This window comes from Brassica napus, chromosome C9 (genome assembly GCF_020379485.1).
Source record: "Brassica napus cultivar Da-Ae chromosome C9, Da-Ae, whole genome shotgun sequence".
Classification (NCBI taxonomy): Eukaryota; Viridiplantae; Streptophyta; class Magnoliopsida; order Brassicales; family Brassicaceae; genus Brassica; species Brassica napus.
The window spans coordinates 16150264-16165151 of NC_063452.1; the positions used below are offsets into that span (position 1 = coordinate 16150264).

At 36.5% G+C, this 14888-nt stretch overlaps 4 protein-coding genes across 5 annotated transcripts; 2 read left to right on the forward strand and 2 right to left on the reverse strand.

The window, feature by feature from the left end:
- Nucleotides 1-384: 384 nt before the first annotated feature.
- On the forward strand, nt 385-3050 carry LOC106429139 (polygalacturonase At1g48100-like). The gene is made up of 7 exons (XM_013869877.3): nt 385-937; nt 1328-1459; nt 1549-1779; nt 1879-1920; nt 2012-2219; nt 2291-2481; nt 2561-3050. The coding sequence occupies exons 1-7, from the start codon at nt 527-529 to the stop codon at nt 2954-2956; spliced, it is 1611 nt and encodes a 536-aa protein (XP_013725331.2). The 5' UTR covers nt 385-526; the 3' UTR covers nt 2957-3050.
- Nucleotides 3051-3425: 375 nt separating this feature from the next.
- Nucleotides 3426-5570, reverse strand: LOC106429118 (MATH domain and coiled-coil domain-containing protein At2g42470). 2 transcript variants are annotated; one of them, XM_013869854.3, is made up of 5 exons: nt 5464-5489; nt 4665-4772; nt 4400-4560; nt 4061-4266; nt 3426-3982 (listed from the first exon to the last, which is right to left on the reverse strand). In XM_013869854.3, the coding sequence occupies exons 2-5, from the start codon at nt 4766-4768 to the stop codon at nt 3551-3553; spliced, it is 903 nt and encodes a 300-aa protein (XP_013725308.1). In that variant the 5' UTR covers nt 4769-4772; nt 5464-5489; the 3' UTR covers nt 3426-3550. The 2 variants fall into 2 exon arrangements, with proteins under 2 accessions (XP_013725308.1, XP_022558020.1); XM_022702299.2 differs by having other exon boundaries at nt 4665-5570.
- Nucleotides 5571-9317: 3747 nt separating this feature from the next.
- Nucleotides 9318-11468, forward strand: LOC111212117 (1,4-dihydroxy-2-naphthoyl-CoA synthase, peroxisomal). Its single transcript, XM_022713542.2, has 9 exons — nt 9318-9769; nt 9862-9984; nt 10152-10253; nt 10355-10393; nt 10481-10579; nt 10687-10734; nt 10826-10921; nt 11007-11129; nt 11212-11468. The coding sequence occupies exons 1-9, from the start codon at nt 9524-9526 to the stop codon at nt 11326-11328; spliced, it is 993 nt and encodes a 330-aa protein (XP_022569263.1). The 5' UTR covers nt 9318-9523; the 3' UTR covers nt 11329-11468.
- Nucleotides 11469-11651: 183 nt separating this feature from the next.
- On the reverse strand, nt 11652-14415 carry LOC111205206 (dynamin-related protein 4C-like). Its single transcript, XM_022700685.2, has 2 exons — nt 13721-14415; nt 11652-13425 (listed from the first exon to the last, which is right to left on the reverse strand). Exons 1-2 carry the CDS (start codon nt 14151-14153, stop codon nt 11834-11836), a joined length of 2025 nt encoding a protein of 674 aa, XP_022556406.1. The 5' UTR covers nt 14154-14415; the 3' UTR covers nt 11652-11833.
- Between the last annotated feature and the right edge of the window lie 473 nt (nt 14416-14888).

The window sequence follows — 14888 nt, forward strand, 5'->3', positions numbered from 1 at the left end:
TTTATACAAGTTGATTTAATACATTTAACCAAAATAAATAGATAAAAAATTTATCTAAGATTCAAATTTTAAATATATTACATATATATTATTAAATGTAATTTAAAATAGACAAAATTATTTATTTCTTAGTTTTATGCTTAAATAATCAACTTTATATTAAATATTAGTCAAAAATAATAAAATATATAATATTAATAAATTTCATTTTAAATATAATTTAATTTTAAAAAAAATCATGCGCAGGAAAACACCTTGTGATAATATATAGCCTTACACTCTTAGTTTTGTTAGTTTAGAAGGAAAATAATGTTTTTTCTTGATTACATCATGAAATTCCATCCATGTTAAACTCCCGTGAGTCCCCTTCTATATTCTTGGACCGCTTCCTTATATAAACCCCAGAAACCTATTTCTTTTCATTCAATCCATAACATCAACGCATAAACCAAAGTCTCATCTTCTCCTTATCTTTCTGTGTCAAACAAAGAGAAACACATATCATACAAAACAAACAAACAAAAACATGATAACGAGAGAGAGTCAAAGGCTGAGAAGCGTCACAATAATGATTCTTATGGTAATTCTTGTCTGGTCTGTAACTTTACAGACCTGCATTGCCAGAAAAGGAAGACATTGGAGGCACCACCATAGCAGCTCCTCCTCTTCCTCAACCTTGTCTGATTCCTTGTCCAGCAAGAAACCAAAAAGCCACCACAATAGCCATTCCCATAAGTCAAAACCACAACTAAAAACTCCGCCGCCAAAATCCGGCTCACCTGTCCTGCCACAACCACCACAAGTACAACCGCCACCATCACCACAAGTACAACCGCCACCAACAGCACCTCTTCCGCTGCAGCCACTTGAAGGGTCTCAAGAATTCAATGTGCTTGATTTTGGCGCTAAGGGTGATGGCATGAGTGATGACACTGAGGTACAGATTCAAAACATTTCATTATCCAATTTAAAAAATTCAACCTATTGGTTCTTGATTAAATCAAGAATTTAATCTTCGCTTTCATTAACATTCTTTTAAAAAAAAGAACGAAAAAAAACAGAATGTGAATAACAGTTGAGAAGGTAACACGAGACAGAACAAAAAAACAGAGCTCACAAAAGCTTTCTCTTTTGTCTGTAAAGTCAATCAACTGTTTTTTCCCTTTCAATGTCTTAATTCCGATAAAACCAAACAAACAAATATAGAGACGTGACAAAAAAGTTACCAAAGTTTAGAGGGGACCAGAATCTCCATGATTTTCCTCCACAATTCTGTTTGCTGTGAGAAAAAATAAAAATAAAAATAAAGCTTTAACAATATCTGCAGGCGTTTGAAGCGGCGTGGGCTTCTGCTTGCAAAGTGGAGGCGTCAACTATGGTCATACCGCCTGACTATATCTTCCTCGTTGGCCCCATATCCTTCTCTGGTCCTTATTGTCAAGCAAACATTGTATTCCAGGTGAGAGTTACTCATCAAGATTCTAAAACAAAAATGTAACAGAATGTACCCTTTGGGCTGATAGACGTGAACTTTTTGTTTGCTTGCAGCTGGATGGGATGATTGTAGCTCCTACGGACTCGGAGTCATGGGGAAGAGGGCTTCTGTGGTGGATTGAGTTCACGAAGCTTAAAGGCATTACAATACAAGGAAACGGTGTTATTGATGGAAGAGGCACTGGTTGGTGGCAACAAGACAACCCTTTTGATTATCCTGTCGATGATGACTTCAAGCTCATTGTCCCATTGAATAATACGGTTCAAGAACGTCCTCCAATGCCGGTAATACATCCACACTTCTTCTAATGCATCTCATTCTTCACATTTAGACAAGAATCATCTAACACATAACTCTGTTTTTGTTTTGACTTCACATGGCAGATAAGAAGTGAGCTTAATGGAATGCCTAGCATTAAACCAACGGTGAGATACCAAAAACAAATTGAAATAGTCAATATATGTGTTCTTTTACTACATGGTTAAACTTTTATCTACCTCGGGTTTTACGGTGCAGGCGCTGCGGTTCTATGGGAGTATTGACGTGACAGTGACGGGTATAACCATTCAGAACAGTCCCCAATGTCACCTCAAGTTTGATAACTGCGTCCAGGTTTTAGTTCATGACGTGACCGTTTCTTCTCCCGGAGACAGTCCAAACACAGATGGGATTCATCTTCAAAACACCAGAGATGTCATGATTCACACTAGCACACTAGCTTGCGGTACAAATACATTTAATTAGTCAAAAAAATCTTTAAAACTCGGTGAAACTGATTCCTCTGTTTTTTGGCAGGAGACGATTGTATTTCGATTCAAACCGGTTGCTCCAATGTGTATGTTCACAATGTGAATTGTGGACCAGGACATGGAATCAGCATAGGGAGTCTCGGTAAAGACAGTACCAAAGCTTGTGTCTCCAACATAACAGTCAGAGATGTAGTTATGCACAACACAATGACCGGTGTCCGGATCAAGACCTGGCAGGTAATTAACAATAAATCTTTTACATAAAAGCAAAAATTAAATGAGTGAAATCTCAATTAGCTTTAATGTGTTAATGCAGGGAGGAGTAGGATCAGTGAAAGGAGTACTATTCTCAAACATTCAGCTCACAGAGGTTCAGCTTCCCATAGTGATAGATCAATTCTACTGTGATCACAGTAAATGCAGGAACCAGACTTCAGCAGTGGCCGTTGAAGGAGTCACGTATGAGAAGATACGTGGCACTTATACTGTAAAGCCTGTGCATTTTGCTTGCAGTGACAGTTTCCCTTGCGTAGATGTGCAACTATCAGGCATAGAACTAAAACCAGTGCAGCTACAATACCACATGTATGATCCATTTTGCTGGAAAGCATTTGGATTGCTCAATTCGCCAACTGTTCCACCGATTGATTGCTTACAGATCGGGAAGCCGGCGAGAAATGGAGTCCATACAGATCATGATATATGTGTATGACCAGCATGGAGATATGTAGATGTAAAATGATTACCAAAAAAGTACTTCATACATATTACAATTAGTTGCTCAATTGATTTTTTTTTTTCTGTTATGTTGATAGTGTTGTGGAGTGTTTAGAAGGTTAGAAAGCCTTTTTCTTCTCTAGAGTAATTAAGGCAGACAATTAAGTGAGAAATCAAAAACAAAAAAAAAACTGCTTCATTGCTTTGTTGAAGCAGTGCATGTATATTATTTGTATCAGATATAGTTTAACTATATAATCACATGATTTTTCATCCACAAGATTTTGACCTTCCGCTCTGAGATTACTAGAGGGCTTAATTAAGGCTCCTCTGATGAGATATTTTTCAATGGTTGCAACAAGTGTCATCGTGATTTGGATATTGTTTCTTGGTGCTAACAAAGAAAAAGCAATATTCGCTACCATGGGATCGATTAATAGCAAGCCGATCACCCATTTGCATAATTAAACAATCACCAATTGCATAGTTCTTAATGTATTAAAAATTTAGGACTTACCACATAGTAGATTTAATCTTCAGCTCTGAGATAAACGAACAAAAAAAAAAAATTCCCAAATTTGCAGGAGAATTAGTTGGGGCTTAATTTCGGCTTCTTGTTCTGCTTAGTTTTGAGATTTGACACCGTCTGCTCCAACCATAAGACTTTAGCAGCAGAAGTAGCAGATTTGATCTTCTCCTTGTTCAGTTCAGCTTTGAGATTCTTGTTGTGTTGCTCAAGTTCTTGGATACGGGAAGCCTCGGATGTTTTCTTCCATTCCAAGGAAATCTCATCAAGCTTTTCCTTCAGCCAGTCTAGCTTGAACCCTGTCTCTGTTAGATCGACCAACTCGGTGCGAGTGTTTCTTAGCTCAGTCTCAGAGAAGCTTTGTGGAAGCTTGTCCAGTTTTTCGATGAGCTTGAGGAGGAGATTCATGTATGTTGTCTTCACCAAGTGGCTCTTTGGTTTGAAATTCAAAGCAATGTCCGGATGATTCACGAAAATCCAACTTACTTGAACAACCTGTCAAGCATGAACTTCTTATAACTAATCGAAAAGAAAGAAAAAAAACAGCAACAAGAAGCATTCGCATAATCACACCTGAGAATAAAGAACTTGGAAACCTTTGACATCCATAGTCTCGTTCCCAGTTACTTCTGCCTCATTAACAACTTCAAGTACTTGTACTTGGACTTTAACGATCAGTTTGTTCTTCTCCACGAACCCTTTTTCTTTAAGCTTTTTGAGAGTCAAGACCTTTGGAATACCCCATCCTGAAACCTGAGCGCAGTATAGATTGCACAATTCTGTAAGACCAAAACAGAGAGATTAGATTTCTTAAGCATCATCATATATATGATTTTTTAATCAAAATTCTCAGTAAATGTTTATAGCACCTAAAATCTCGGATCCAGCCTTGTGTCTTATTAGTTAACTTACCAGTTGATTTGTAGAATTCTTTGCCGGATTGATTCAACAGAACAAAGGAAAATTTAGCTCGCCTTTTCCATCCAAGTTGCAATGATCCATAATTCGCAACTTGGAGGTATACAGCCAAGTGATCTTCAATACCATTTCCTTTGGGATAAACATTTGCATACCTGAATTAGAAAAAGTAGAAATAGATTTAACTTACGGATTTTTTTTTCTTTGAATCTAGACAACTAGTAAAATATCAAAAAAATATATGAAATATTTCATTTACCATTGGCAGCCTCCACTTGAGAATGTTGGGGATGAAATTACAGTTTCCTTCTCTGAGAAGTTATCTATCTCAAACGTGAAAGTCGTCGGCTTATGATCCTCCATTTATCTACAAAAACACTTCTCTTAGGCTTTTTGTACCTCGAACAAAAAGGCGATCCTCCCACAGACATGTCAATTAAGTTGTGCCAGAGATGGACAACACGTTTACAAATTTATACGTAAGATATTATCGAACTCTTGTAAGCAAAGATACATGAATATATCTAGCTAGTCTTCTAAGTCGAAGAGCAATTAAGCATCAACTTCCAAAGTAATGAAATATATATGAGCAAATTAAATGACTAGCTAGTTCTCCAAACAAATATTCTTATACGTCATAATTAACATTCATGAGTTTTAGCGTTTTTGTACTGTCTCCGAAGAGCTCAACTGAAAACTTACACGTCCACTCCATGCAGCGAAACGAAATTTTGAAATCTAATGCTAACTGAAGGAAGAAAATAGGCAACAAGAAATTTGCTGAATCAACATACAAATTTGTTGTAAGCTTCGGTCTACAAAACTTATCAAAACTCACACGAAGCATATATACACATAAAATCAATGTTAAAAACAGCTAAAACGACAAAAGAAAAGAGGATCTAACTTTACCAGATCATAAAAAATAACGAGGGTGAAAGCCAAATCGAAAGCGAAAACAAAAGGAACACCTCAGGGAAACAAAAACAAACGACTAGCTCCTATAGTTATTCAAAGAATCTGATTTCTAAACCGAAGCAGAGATGCAAAAAACCCACCACGAAGCTTCCAAGTTTGAATCACCTCACAGAGTGCAGAGGAGAAGAGATTTAGGGTTTAGTTTAATAATGAGTCAGCACATGGTTAACTGTTGAATCAAAGACAAAACCAAACTTATTGTACCGAGACTAGTGGTTTTGACCCAAAAAAAGTTAACTTATGCACTTATGAAATTGGAACAAAATGGTTTGTGTACGTTATTTAAAATTATAAGCTAAACTGAATTACAATTGGGTGCTCTACTGACATGTAATGAATCGGTTACTTGGTTAACTATATAATTTATTTTGAACCAAAATATTAAAAGTGGTCGATATTTTCTAATATCACACCTTTAATGATGACTCTATGCAAATAATAAAATCCAATAGCTCAAATAGTAGTAAACACATGGAGAAATTTTACTTTCTTTTTTTTGTCGACGGAGTAAAGTTATTTTCAAATTTGGCTCCATTGTAATAGAGTAGATAGACATTATTTTGGTTAGGATGATGTAAATATTTCAATAGCTTTTAGAATAGTCTACTCTATAACAACAAGTGTGTTCTTTTCAGGGCTATTGGATCAGTTCGTAGGGCTTATCCAAAAATAAGGTATTAGGTATAATTGCTAAAATACCACAAAAAGGACATTAATAAGTTACATATATATTTAATTTAACTAGGGTCGGCCTGGCTACGTCCGGGGTTTTTCTATTTAATTATATCATTTTATTTTGTTTCAATTTTATGTATATATTTACCTATGGTGAGTTTTGGTGAATTTACTCATTTGGCATGATTTTTCGAAATATGTAGTAAAAACGTATTCTCTTCGCATATATTTATTTTGGGGTTCATGAAGACGAGAACACTGTTTAGAATGTGGGATCGTCTAATTTGGGGTTCAATGCTGACGGAAGTGATTCTTCTCAAAATCCCAATGAAGAGTACATATATAGTTATAGAGATGTACTTACAGATATGGAATGGAGGATAAGAGGATCAATGAGAACAATCTCAATCATCTTGACATATTGTCATAGACGGACCCACGTTGATCAACAGTGGGTCAGCTGACAATATCAGCTGGTTTGCTTCACTGTACAAAAGATTTCGTGGATCATTTGCTTCATCTGATCCACCTAACCGGGGTTCGATGCCAAGTTGTTCCTATTATAACTGATTTTTTTTATAAAAATATTTTTATTATGGACCAAAGCACAATTGTTTGACACCCTTTAAATTTAGGGCCGGATCTGCCACTGATATTATGTTTATATATCTAATAGTGTCTTCTACATGGTACAGATCTCAGAGATTCCAAACTCTGCTGCTATACTGGACAAAGACGACCTCCTTGTTGTAAAGGTCCATCTTAGAAAGATATTGATGTAACACGAGTTGTGTAGAACACATGCTCAGACAAGTCTACCAAATGCACATGTAAAGTTTTCTATACATGTGTAGACTTTATGGTAATCAACCTATTATGAGAAGACAACAAACTAATCTACAAGTTTCGAATTTCATGTCCGTAAATCCATGTAGACAATATGTAGCCATTACACAAGTTTACCAAATGCACTTGTAAAATCTGTTATACATGTGTAGACTTTATGCTAATCTACCTATTTTGAGAAGACAACAAACTAATCTCCAAATTTTAACAAAAAAACAAGCAAACAAAAAAAAAACTAAACTACAGATTTTGAATTTTATGAATGTAAAATCATGTAGACACTATGCAAGTCCAATAAGTTGTTCCAGAAAAAAAACATATAGCAGTTTGGATAATCGCATCTACCATCTAATCCAGTGAGTAGTCGCAGACCAAATATAAGTCTACCGATTCTAGTCTACCAAGAACGTCTATTGGTTTGAAGTTTCTAGTCTACTAAAAGTTAATTATGTTCTTTTCATCTTCTACATATATAAAGTTGTTTCAGTTACCTGGATCTTTGTAGATGTTCAGTCCTAAAATTCATGTCGTATTTTATAATGCTTTTTAAAAGTAAATTAGATCTACAAAAAAGGTTAGCAGTATTAGAGACAAAACATACAACATTGTTATCTATAAATGATATTATAAATTTTAGAACTGATATAAAAAGACAATATAAGTTAATGATTTCATAATAGTGGTCATAGAATCGTATAAACTTTATAAACTTCTGTTTTGATGAAAAATTTGTTTAAGCATAAAAATATGTTTTAGGAAGATAAATGTGTAACAACGGTGATTTAAAAAATATATATATTTTCCTTTCTGACAGATATGTTTTCCTTTTCTATAAAAGCAATCAATGTTGTTTTTATTTTTAATGTTATATTTGTCATTAACATTATTTCCACTTGATTAAATTCGAATTTTGATTAATTTTTTTAAGGAAATTAATAATCCTTTTAATTTTATATGATACATTCAAGAAAATAAATTATATAATTAAGGGTAATATAGTAAAAGTGTCTTCTGAAAATCTTGAAAATCTGTATAAGTTATATTAGTTATTTTATACATTTATAAGGTTATTGTAGCAAATGTCCCTATTTATTTAAGTATTTACTAGATTTTGATCCGTGCTTTTTAAGCGCGGATTATTTTTTTGGATTATAAAAAAGTTTTTATATAAATTAATGTTTTGAGATTGTTATACATTATTATTTCAGATTTTATCTGTACATTTTTATCTAACTTTTTCATACGATTCGATAATTTGTCGAACCTGAAAAACTAAATCTGAAACCAACCCGAAAATACAGGTGCAATTCGGGTCTGAGTCATAGGCAAAGTATCTATTCAATATCTTTTTGGACCGTAAATATCTGTTCTAGTTTGGGTTCTATCAGAGACTCGAGCGGGTACCCAAAGTACCTGGAATGATATGTGTATATTAGGTATGTTTGGGTATTTCATATATGTTTTCGGCATTACAAATTTTTTTAAGTTTCTGGTTCGGGTTTTCGGTTATAGTTTGGGGTTATGGGTAAAATTTCAATTTTAGAAAAATATATTTTGGGTTGGTAAAATTTTCGGTGTTTTCGGTTCTCCGGATAAGGTTTACGGATAAAATTTTGGATCTTTTCAGTATATGAATATTTTTCAGGTATTTGTTAGGATTTCGGGTATTTTTTTTGTTTCAAGCCGTTTTTGTGTTTTGTGTACTTCGTGTTTTTTTCATTCTAATACCCAAACCAATCCAAACCTGTTATGTATTCAAAAATTACATTTATTTTACAGATATTTGAATTATGAGTCCGAACCAATCCGGAACCAAAAAGAACCGACTCTAACTTAAACTATAGATTTTAAAATATAGTTATGTCAAACGTTTAGGATTCGAAGAATCTAGACCCGCAGATCCAAACATGAACCCTATGTTTCGAAACATTTTATCTCCTTTGAAATAATGTAGGAATATTAAAGGATGTTGGTATAACTAAACTGACATAAGAAACATCTGATATATTTTAAATCAAAATTTTCAAAAGTGAAGAATTTAAATTTAATGTTTTTAAATTCAAGATATCTTGTACACGAAAAAAATATCTTGTACATTCGTGTGATTGAAATAATGTGAGTTGCTAAAATATAAAAGGATAACAATTGTCTTTATAATAATTGTTAGAAATCGTGGGTTACTTATTAAAATGTAATAAGTTTTAAGTTGTTGTTATAATAAAGGCATAACAATGTTATGAAATTCGGTTTTATATAATTCCCCAAAACAGATTTCTTAACAATAAATAAAGCCGAAATAAATCTCAAAGTTAAAGGGCCTTTATGAAAATAATTGCGAAACTAAAACGCAAATGTATATTGCGTTTCGCCTTATCTTATCTCATCGTCAAACGTTCTTAATAGAGACAGGCGCGCCAATAGATTACGTCCACTTCCTCTGATTCTCTAAACCTTCAAGCTTCTTCTCCTTTGGAAGAATTCAATTGTTTATTCCTTTTTAATTAAAAATATAATTTATCTTTACTAGTGTCAAAGTCCATGCGATAGAATCTCTTGTCAATTGTCATCTACATCACCAATCATTCTCATCTTTCTCTGTCCCTCGCTCCTTCCTCTCCAATGGCGGACTCCAAGGAACTCGGCACCGCGAGCCGCCGTATCTCCGTCGTCACCAATCATCTCATCCCCTTGGAAACAATTCCAACTCGCGTTCACTCAGTGGAACTCTCTACTGCTTCGTCGATGAATGACAAGTACCATAAGGTTCACGGTGAAGTGCCGACTCACCAAGTCGTTTGGAGAAAATCTGAACTCGAGTTTGTTGACATTATATATGAGAAAGCCGTTGGTGAAGATATTGCGAAGGTTTGTTAGTGTAACGTGTTCGACTAACTCTCTCTCTCTCTCTGCTGTGTGTGTTTCTTTCTTCTTCAGTTGAATAGTTTTTGGTTATGTAGATTACTATAAACCGTCCAGAGAGAAGAAACGCGTTCCGGCCTCAGACTGTGAAGGAGCTTATGCGTGCGTTTAATGACGCCAGAGACGATAGCTCTGTAGGTGTCATCATACTCACCGGCAAGGTAAATTAGTTAGTTATGAGCTTTGTCTAGATTTAGGTTATGTTACTTTGTGTCTAGCTTAGGCTCAAGCCAGAGATGAAACATTGGCCTTAAGCCGCTGTCAAAGTTTGAATGGTCATTTGGCTCCAAATTGATTGTTCTGAATAGTTGTGTTGTTGGTGGTATAGGGAACGAAAGCGTTTTGCAGTGGTGGTGATCAAGCGTTGAGGACACCAGATGGTTATGCTGATCCCAATGATGTTGGTCGACTTAATGTCCTTGATCTCCAGGTATGTCTTTGATTTTCAATACAAAAATAAAAGCTCAGGTTATCTAGTCTTAGTAGGATTAGTGTATTTTTTCCAACTTTGTTTCTTATCTTCATTCTCAGGTTCAAATCCGCAGACTGCCAAAACCAGTTATCGCAATGGTATGCACCTTCTTAATACAATTGCCGGTCTAGTATATTCATCTTTTACTGATCTTGGTTCCATGTCATTTTTGATGACTAATTCAGGTTGCTGGTTATGCTGTTGGAGGAGGACATATCTTGCACATGGTTTGTGATCTAACCATTGCAGCTGATAATGCTATTTTCGGTCAGACGGGTCCTAAGGTTCTCCCTCTAGCCTCTTTTTTTCAACTTTGAATGTGACAGTGAAGTAGGAGCAGGAGTTGATACTAATCTTCATTGATCATTAAGTATCGATTTTCTGTCTGCAGGTTGGAAGTTTTGATGCTGGTTATGGAAGTTCAATCATGTCTCGTCTGGTAATAACTCGATACAACTGACTAATACTGCGATGCAACAAACACGGGCTGATCAAACTGTCTGAAAAAAAACAAAACAAAACAAAAACAGGTTGGTCCTAAAAAGGCACGGGAAATGTGGTTCATGACGAGATTCTACACAGCTTCGGAAGCAGATAAAATGGGACTCATCAATACAGTTGTACCGGTAAAGTTAATCGTGTAACCCATTGTGTTATCACATATTCATAAAACGTAACGTTCCTAACTGAGACATGTTTTTTCTGTACTAGCTAGAGGATTTGGAGAAAGAAACTGTGAAATGGTGCAGAGAAATCTTACGGAACAGCCCTACTGCAATCCGTGTGCTTAAGGCAGCACTCAATGCAGTCGATGATGGCCATGCCGGACTTCAGGTTCTAGCCTTTTCCACCAACTTGTTAAGCCACAAGTCAGTATTATTTCACTAATACACTTTTAACTTTATTTGGTACACAGGGGCTAGGAGGTGATGCCACGCTCTTATTCTATGGAACCGAAGAAGGTATAGAAGGAAGAACAGCTTATATGCAACGCCGACCACCGAACTTCTCTAAATTTCCCCGGCGACCTTGAACTCAGTTCAGGTGTTTTCATACAAACATTTGTCCTCATTTCAATCATATTCCTTTGGTTTGTTTGCCAAATTAATTCTAGACTTCAACTATGATAAACAATGAAGTGATAAAAATCTATTTAAAGTTCATTTGGATTAATAGAAACGAGAAAAACATTAACGTTTAAACTAAGCAATTATCATTACCACAAAACTTAACGCAAAATCCATGTTTCAAGAGATCACAAGAGCCATAAGAACACAAGACATTTACCATAGCTACAATTACAAATCAATTCCAGACTTTAGGCATGTTATTTTTGCTTTAGATAGGCAACGATACTGAGAAAATAGGAAACAGATTGAAGCGGACATAGAAAGCTAACACAAGTTTTGAGTCCAAATAAACAACAGCAAGAAAAGGTTTCAAACAGCAAGACAACATAAACAAGAAGCTTAGTAGCTTGGGGTTACCCACAAAAGAGCATAAACATAGCCCAAGTAAGACAGAAACATGCAACTCGTTCAACGATCTCCGAACCCTGAAGTTTGGTCCACAATGGCGGCCACAACGTCCTTAGACTCCTTCAAGAGCTTCACACTCTTCTTCAGCTTCTCCCTCTTACTCGCCACAGACGGAGACTCCTCCATCATCATCTCAACTCCACCACCACCTCTCGGATCAACCATCTCCGCCACAATATCTTTCTGAAACTGACTGTTCACCAGATTCTTCACCGAGAACTGAAGATAAAGAGCAAGATTATCCACAATCCTCATCAAGACAATCGTCCAGTAAGATGTGATCCTCATCTTCATATCAAATGCTTGCTGCAGCAAATGAGCGTGATACTTCCTCAGATGAGATATCTTCACATCCCCAAATCCAGTGAGAGAGAAGTTCTCAGGTTTCTTCACATCGTTCAGCACAGCATGTATGAAGCTTTGCTGCGCAGCTGTCTTCTCTGTCCACGTCTTCATGTAGTCAGGGTTACATGTGTAATCAGTCAACTTCTCCATCTCAACGATCTCAGTAACTCTGTTCACAGCCTGCTCCTTCATCTTGGTGATCAGATTACGACCGGCTCTTTTGACGGATGATTGAATCTGTGGAAAGTTTTCAGAGTACTTGGAAAGTACTGATATGAGAACACCTTCAATGTAGTCCCATATCTTCTTGATGAACTCGACCGGCTTCATATGTATTACATCGACATGTTGAGAAAGAATAGCCAAAAATGCTGATCTTGGTATGAAATTTGGCAGTCCAACACATTTACATTCATCAAGAATCTTGATCTCATCCATCAAGAACTTTTCTTTGTCATCTGGCTTGGCTTGCAAGTTATCTGAGAATTGACTTAACATATCAGCCAAGCGAGCGGTAGAATGCATCTTTGGCTCATCAGGGAACTCGGAGAAGTCTCCATGGATGAGAATCTTTAGGAGAGACTCTTTTGCAGAAGTAATGATGTCCATCAGTGTCATCAATGCTTCCCCAGTGGAAGCCATCACCATTGGCAGCTTGTTCAATTCTAAAACAGCTGTTTCCATCTTCATGTTGATCTTGCGGACAATCTCAGGCAAACATCTAGCGATCATTGTTGCTTGGATATGCATTAGCTTTTGAGCCAACACAGGGATGCCCACAATTTCTTCATCAATCAAGCTTAGCATTGGATGAGTCCTGAAGAGTAACTCTTCTTGCATCCTAGCTTCTTCGTATGTCTCTTCTCCAATGCGGTTTCTCACACAGACATAACCAAGTCCGATGCTTACATCATCTGCTGTCACCTTCTGCAGAAGACCTTCAGGAGCCATGTCTGCCTTTGTGACTACAGCCAGAGTCCGTTCACCGGTTTTGTCCACTTGTCTAGACATGCGAATGGACTCACAGGTCGTGAAGTCAACGGTTGCTGACAGAACATTCAGAATGATGGATTCTTGAGGTTCTATGTACTTCATGATCATAGCTGATATCTGCTCATAGATATTTTCTGGCTGTCCGTTCACTGGAACTCTGGTTATTCCAGGGAGATCAACCATGGTAATGTCTGGAACACCAACCTTCTTCACATGGAGAGTCAGGGGAGCGTCTGAAACCCCTTTACCAGAACCTGCAGCACATGTCTAGTACATTTCAGAATCAAGACATACTTTGGTTAAGTCTCTATCATACAACACTAAAGTTTTATCAAGAAACAAAACTAGTCTATCATAAAATATATAATATCCCTTAAGGCCATCTAAGAGTTTATAAACTCATACACACACATATTGACATTAGTATTAAGTTACATGTGCATATGTAGTTTCAGGGGGGTTCTCTCTAAGCAGCTAGCTCGTTTTGAATGTGCATGTTTCAAACCAAAACATATTTAACAGCAAGGAAGGCAGAGATGCAGGACATACCAGCTATAACATCAGTTGCAGCACAAATCGCCTCAGAAATGTGTTCCTCATCAGTAGGGACAACTTTGTCACTGTACTCTAGCCAGATCTCAGGTTCAGGACTTGAACTTCTCTGGAGTCTCATCACAAGAGGAACCCTAGTGCAGATTCCTTGCCCACGAGGCAAGCTGATGCCTGCCAGGGACTCAAGAACACTAGACTTCCCAGAGGACTGGTCTCCAACAACGACAATCGTTGGAAGCTGGATCCCTTCTTTCATCACGTTAAGGTTCCTGAGCCTGTCAACAGTGTCGAGCAACGGCCTGATCCGGTCATTGTAAGAAGATACAATCGGTGCATCAATGGGGACCACTTTTTTGTTCTCGGGAGGATTTGCTTCGACAATAGCCAGAGAACAACTCTGTGAGACAGCATACTTCTTACTGCTTTTCATTTTTCAAGACACAAGAGAAGAGTCGAAGATTAGGGTCAGGAAAGAGAGCTTTGAGGGTAGGTGTAAGATTATGTTTGGAGAAATGCATAGATATATAGAGAAATATCTCAGTTGTTTGTGTATGAAAGATCATGAATGTATGTATACGTCGAATAGATTTTTAAAAAGTTATTTTAATTGGCGAACAAAACCTCGTTTCCGAGTAATTTGTCTTTAGAAGCATTCTAGTTTGAGACAAACCAGAACAGTAGTTTTGTTTAGCTCAGTTCAAAGGAATATAGTTCCATTGCAAATATTGGTAGAGAATATTATTGTTTGTGTGTGTCAATCAATCGGTCAATCATGTGGCTCTGTGGCAGCACAGCACATGTGGCTTTGTGGTTGCGAATATGTGACTGAGAAGTGAAAGAAGTAATGTTTTGAGATGACTAAACGTAACGAGCAGAAGAAAAAAAATCGTTGGGAAGGGAAAGAGCAGTCACGACTCATGATTACATCTACAACTCTTAAAAGCAAGTCTACTAAATCTTATCTACCATTCTCTAGTAAATTCATAACCACGTTTTATTGTCATAGTTACTGCGATAATATTAAAAGCGTGATTGGTAGCAAGTGGTGGAAGAGCATCTCCAAAGGTGTATTCACCATTGGAATCCTTAAAAATATTATAGGTTTTTTTTTTTTTTAAATAGTTAAAAACTCTAATCAAATTAGTATACCCAATGGTGTTATCCA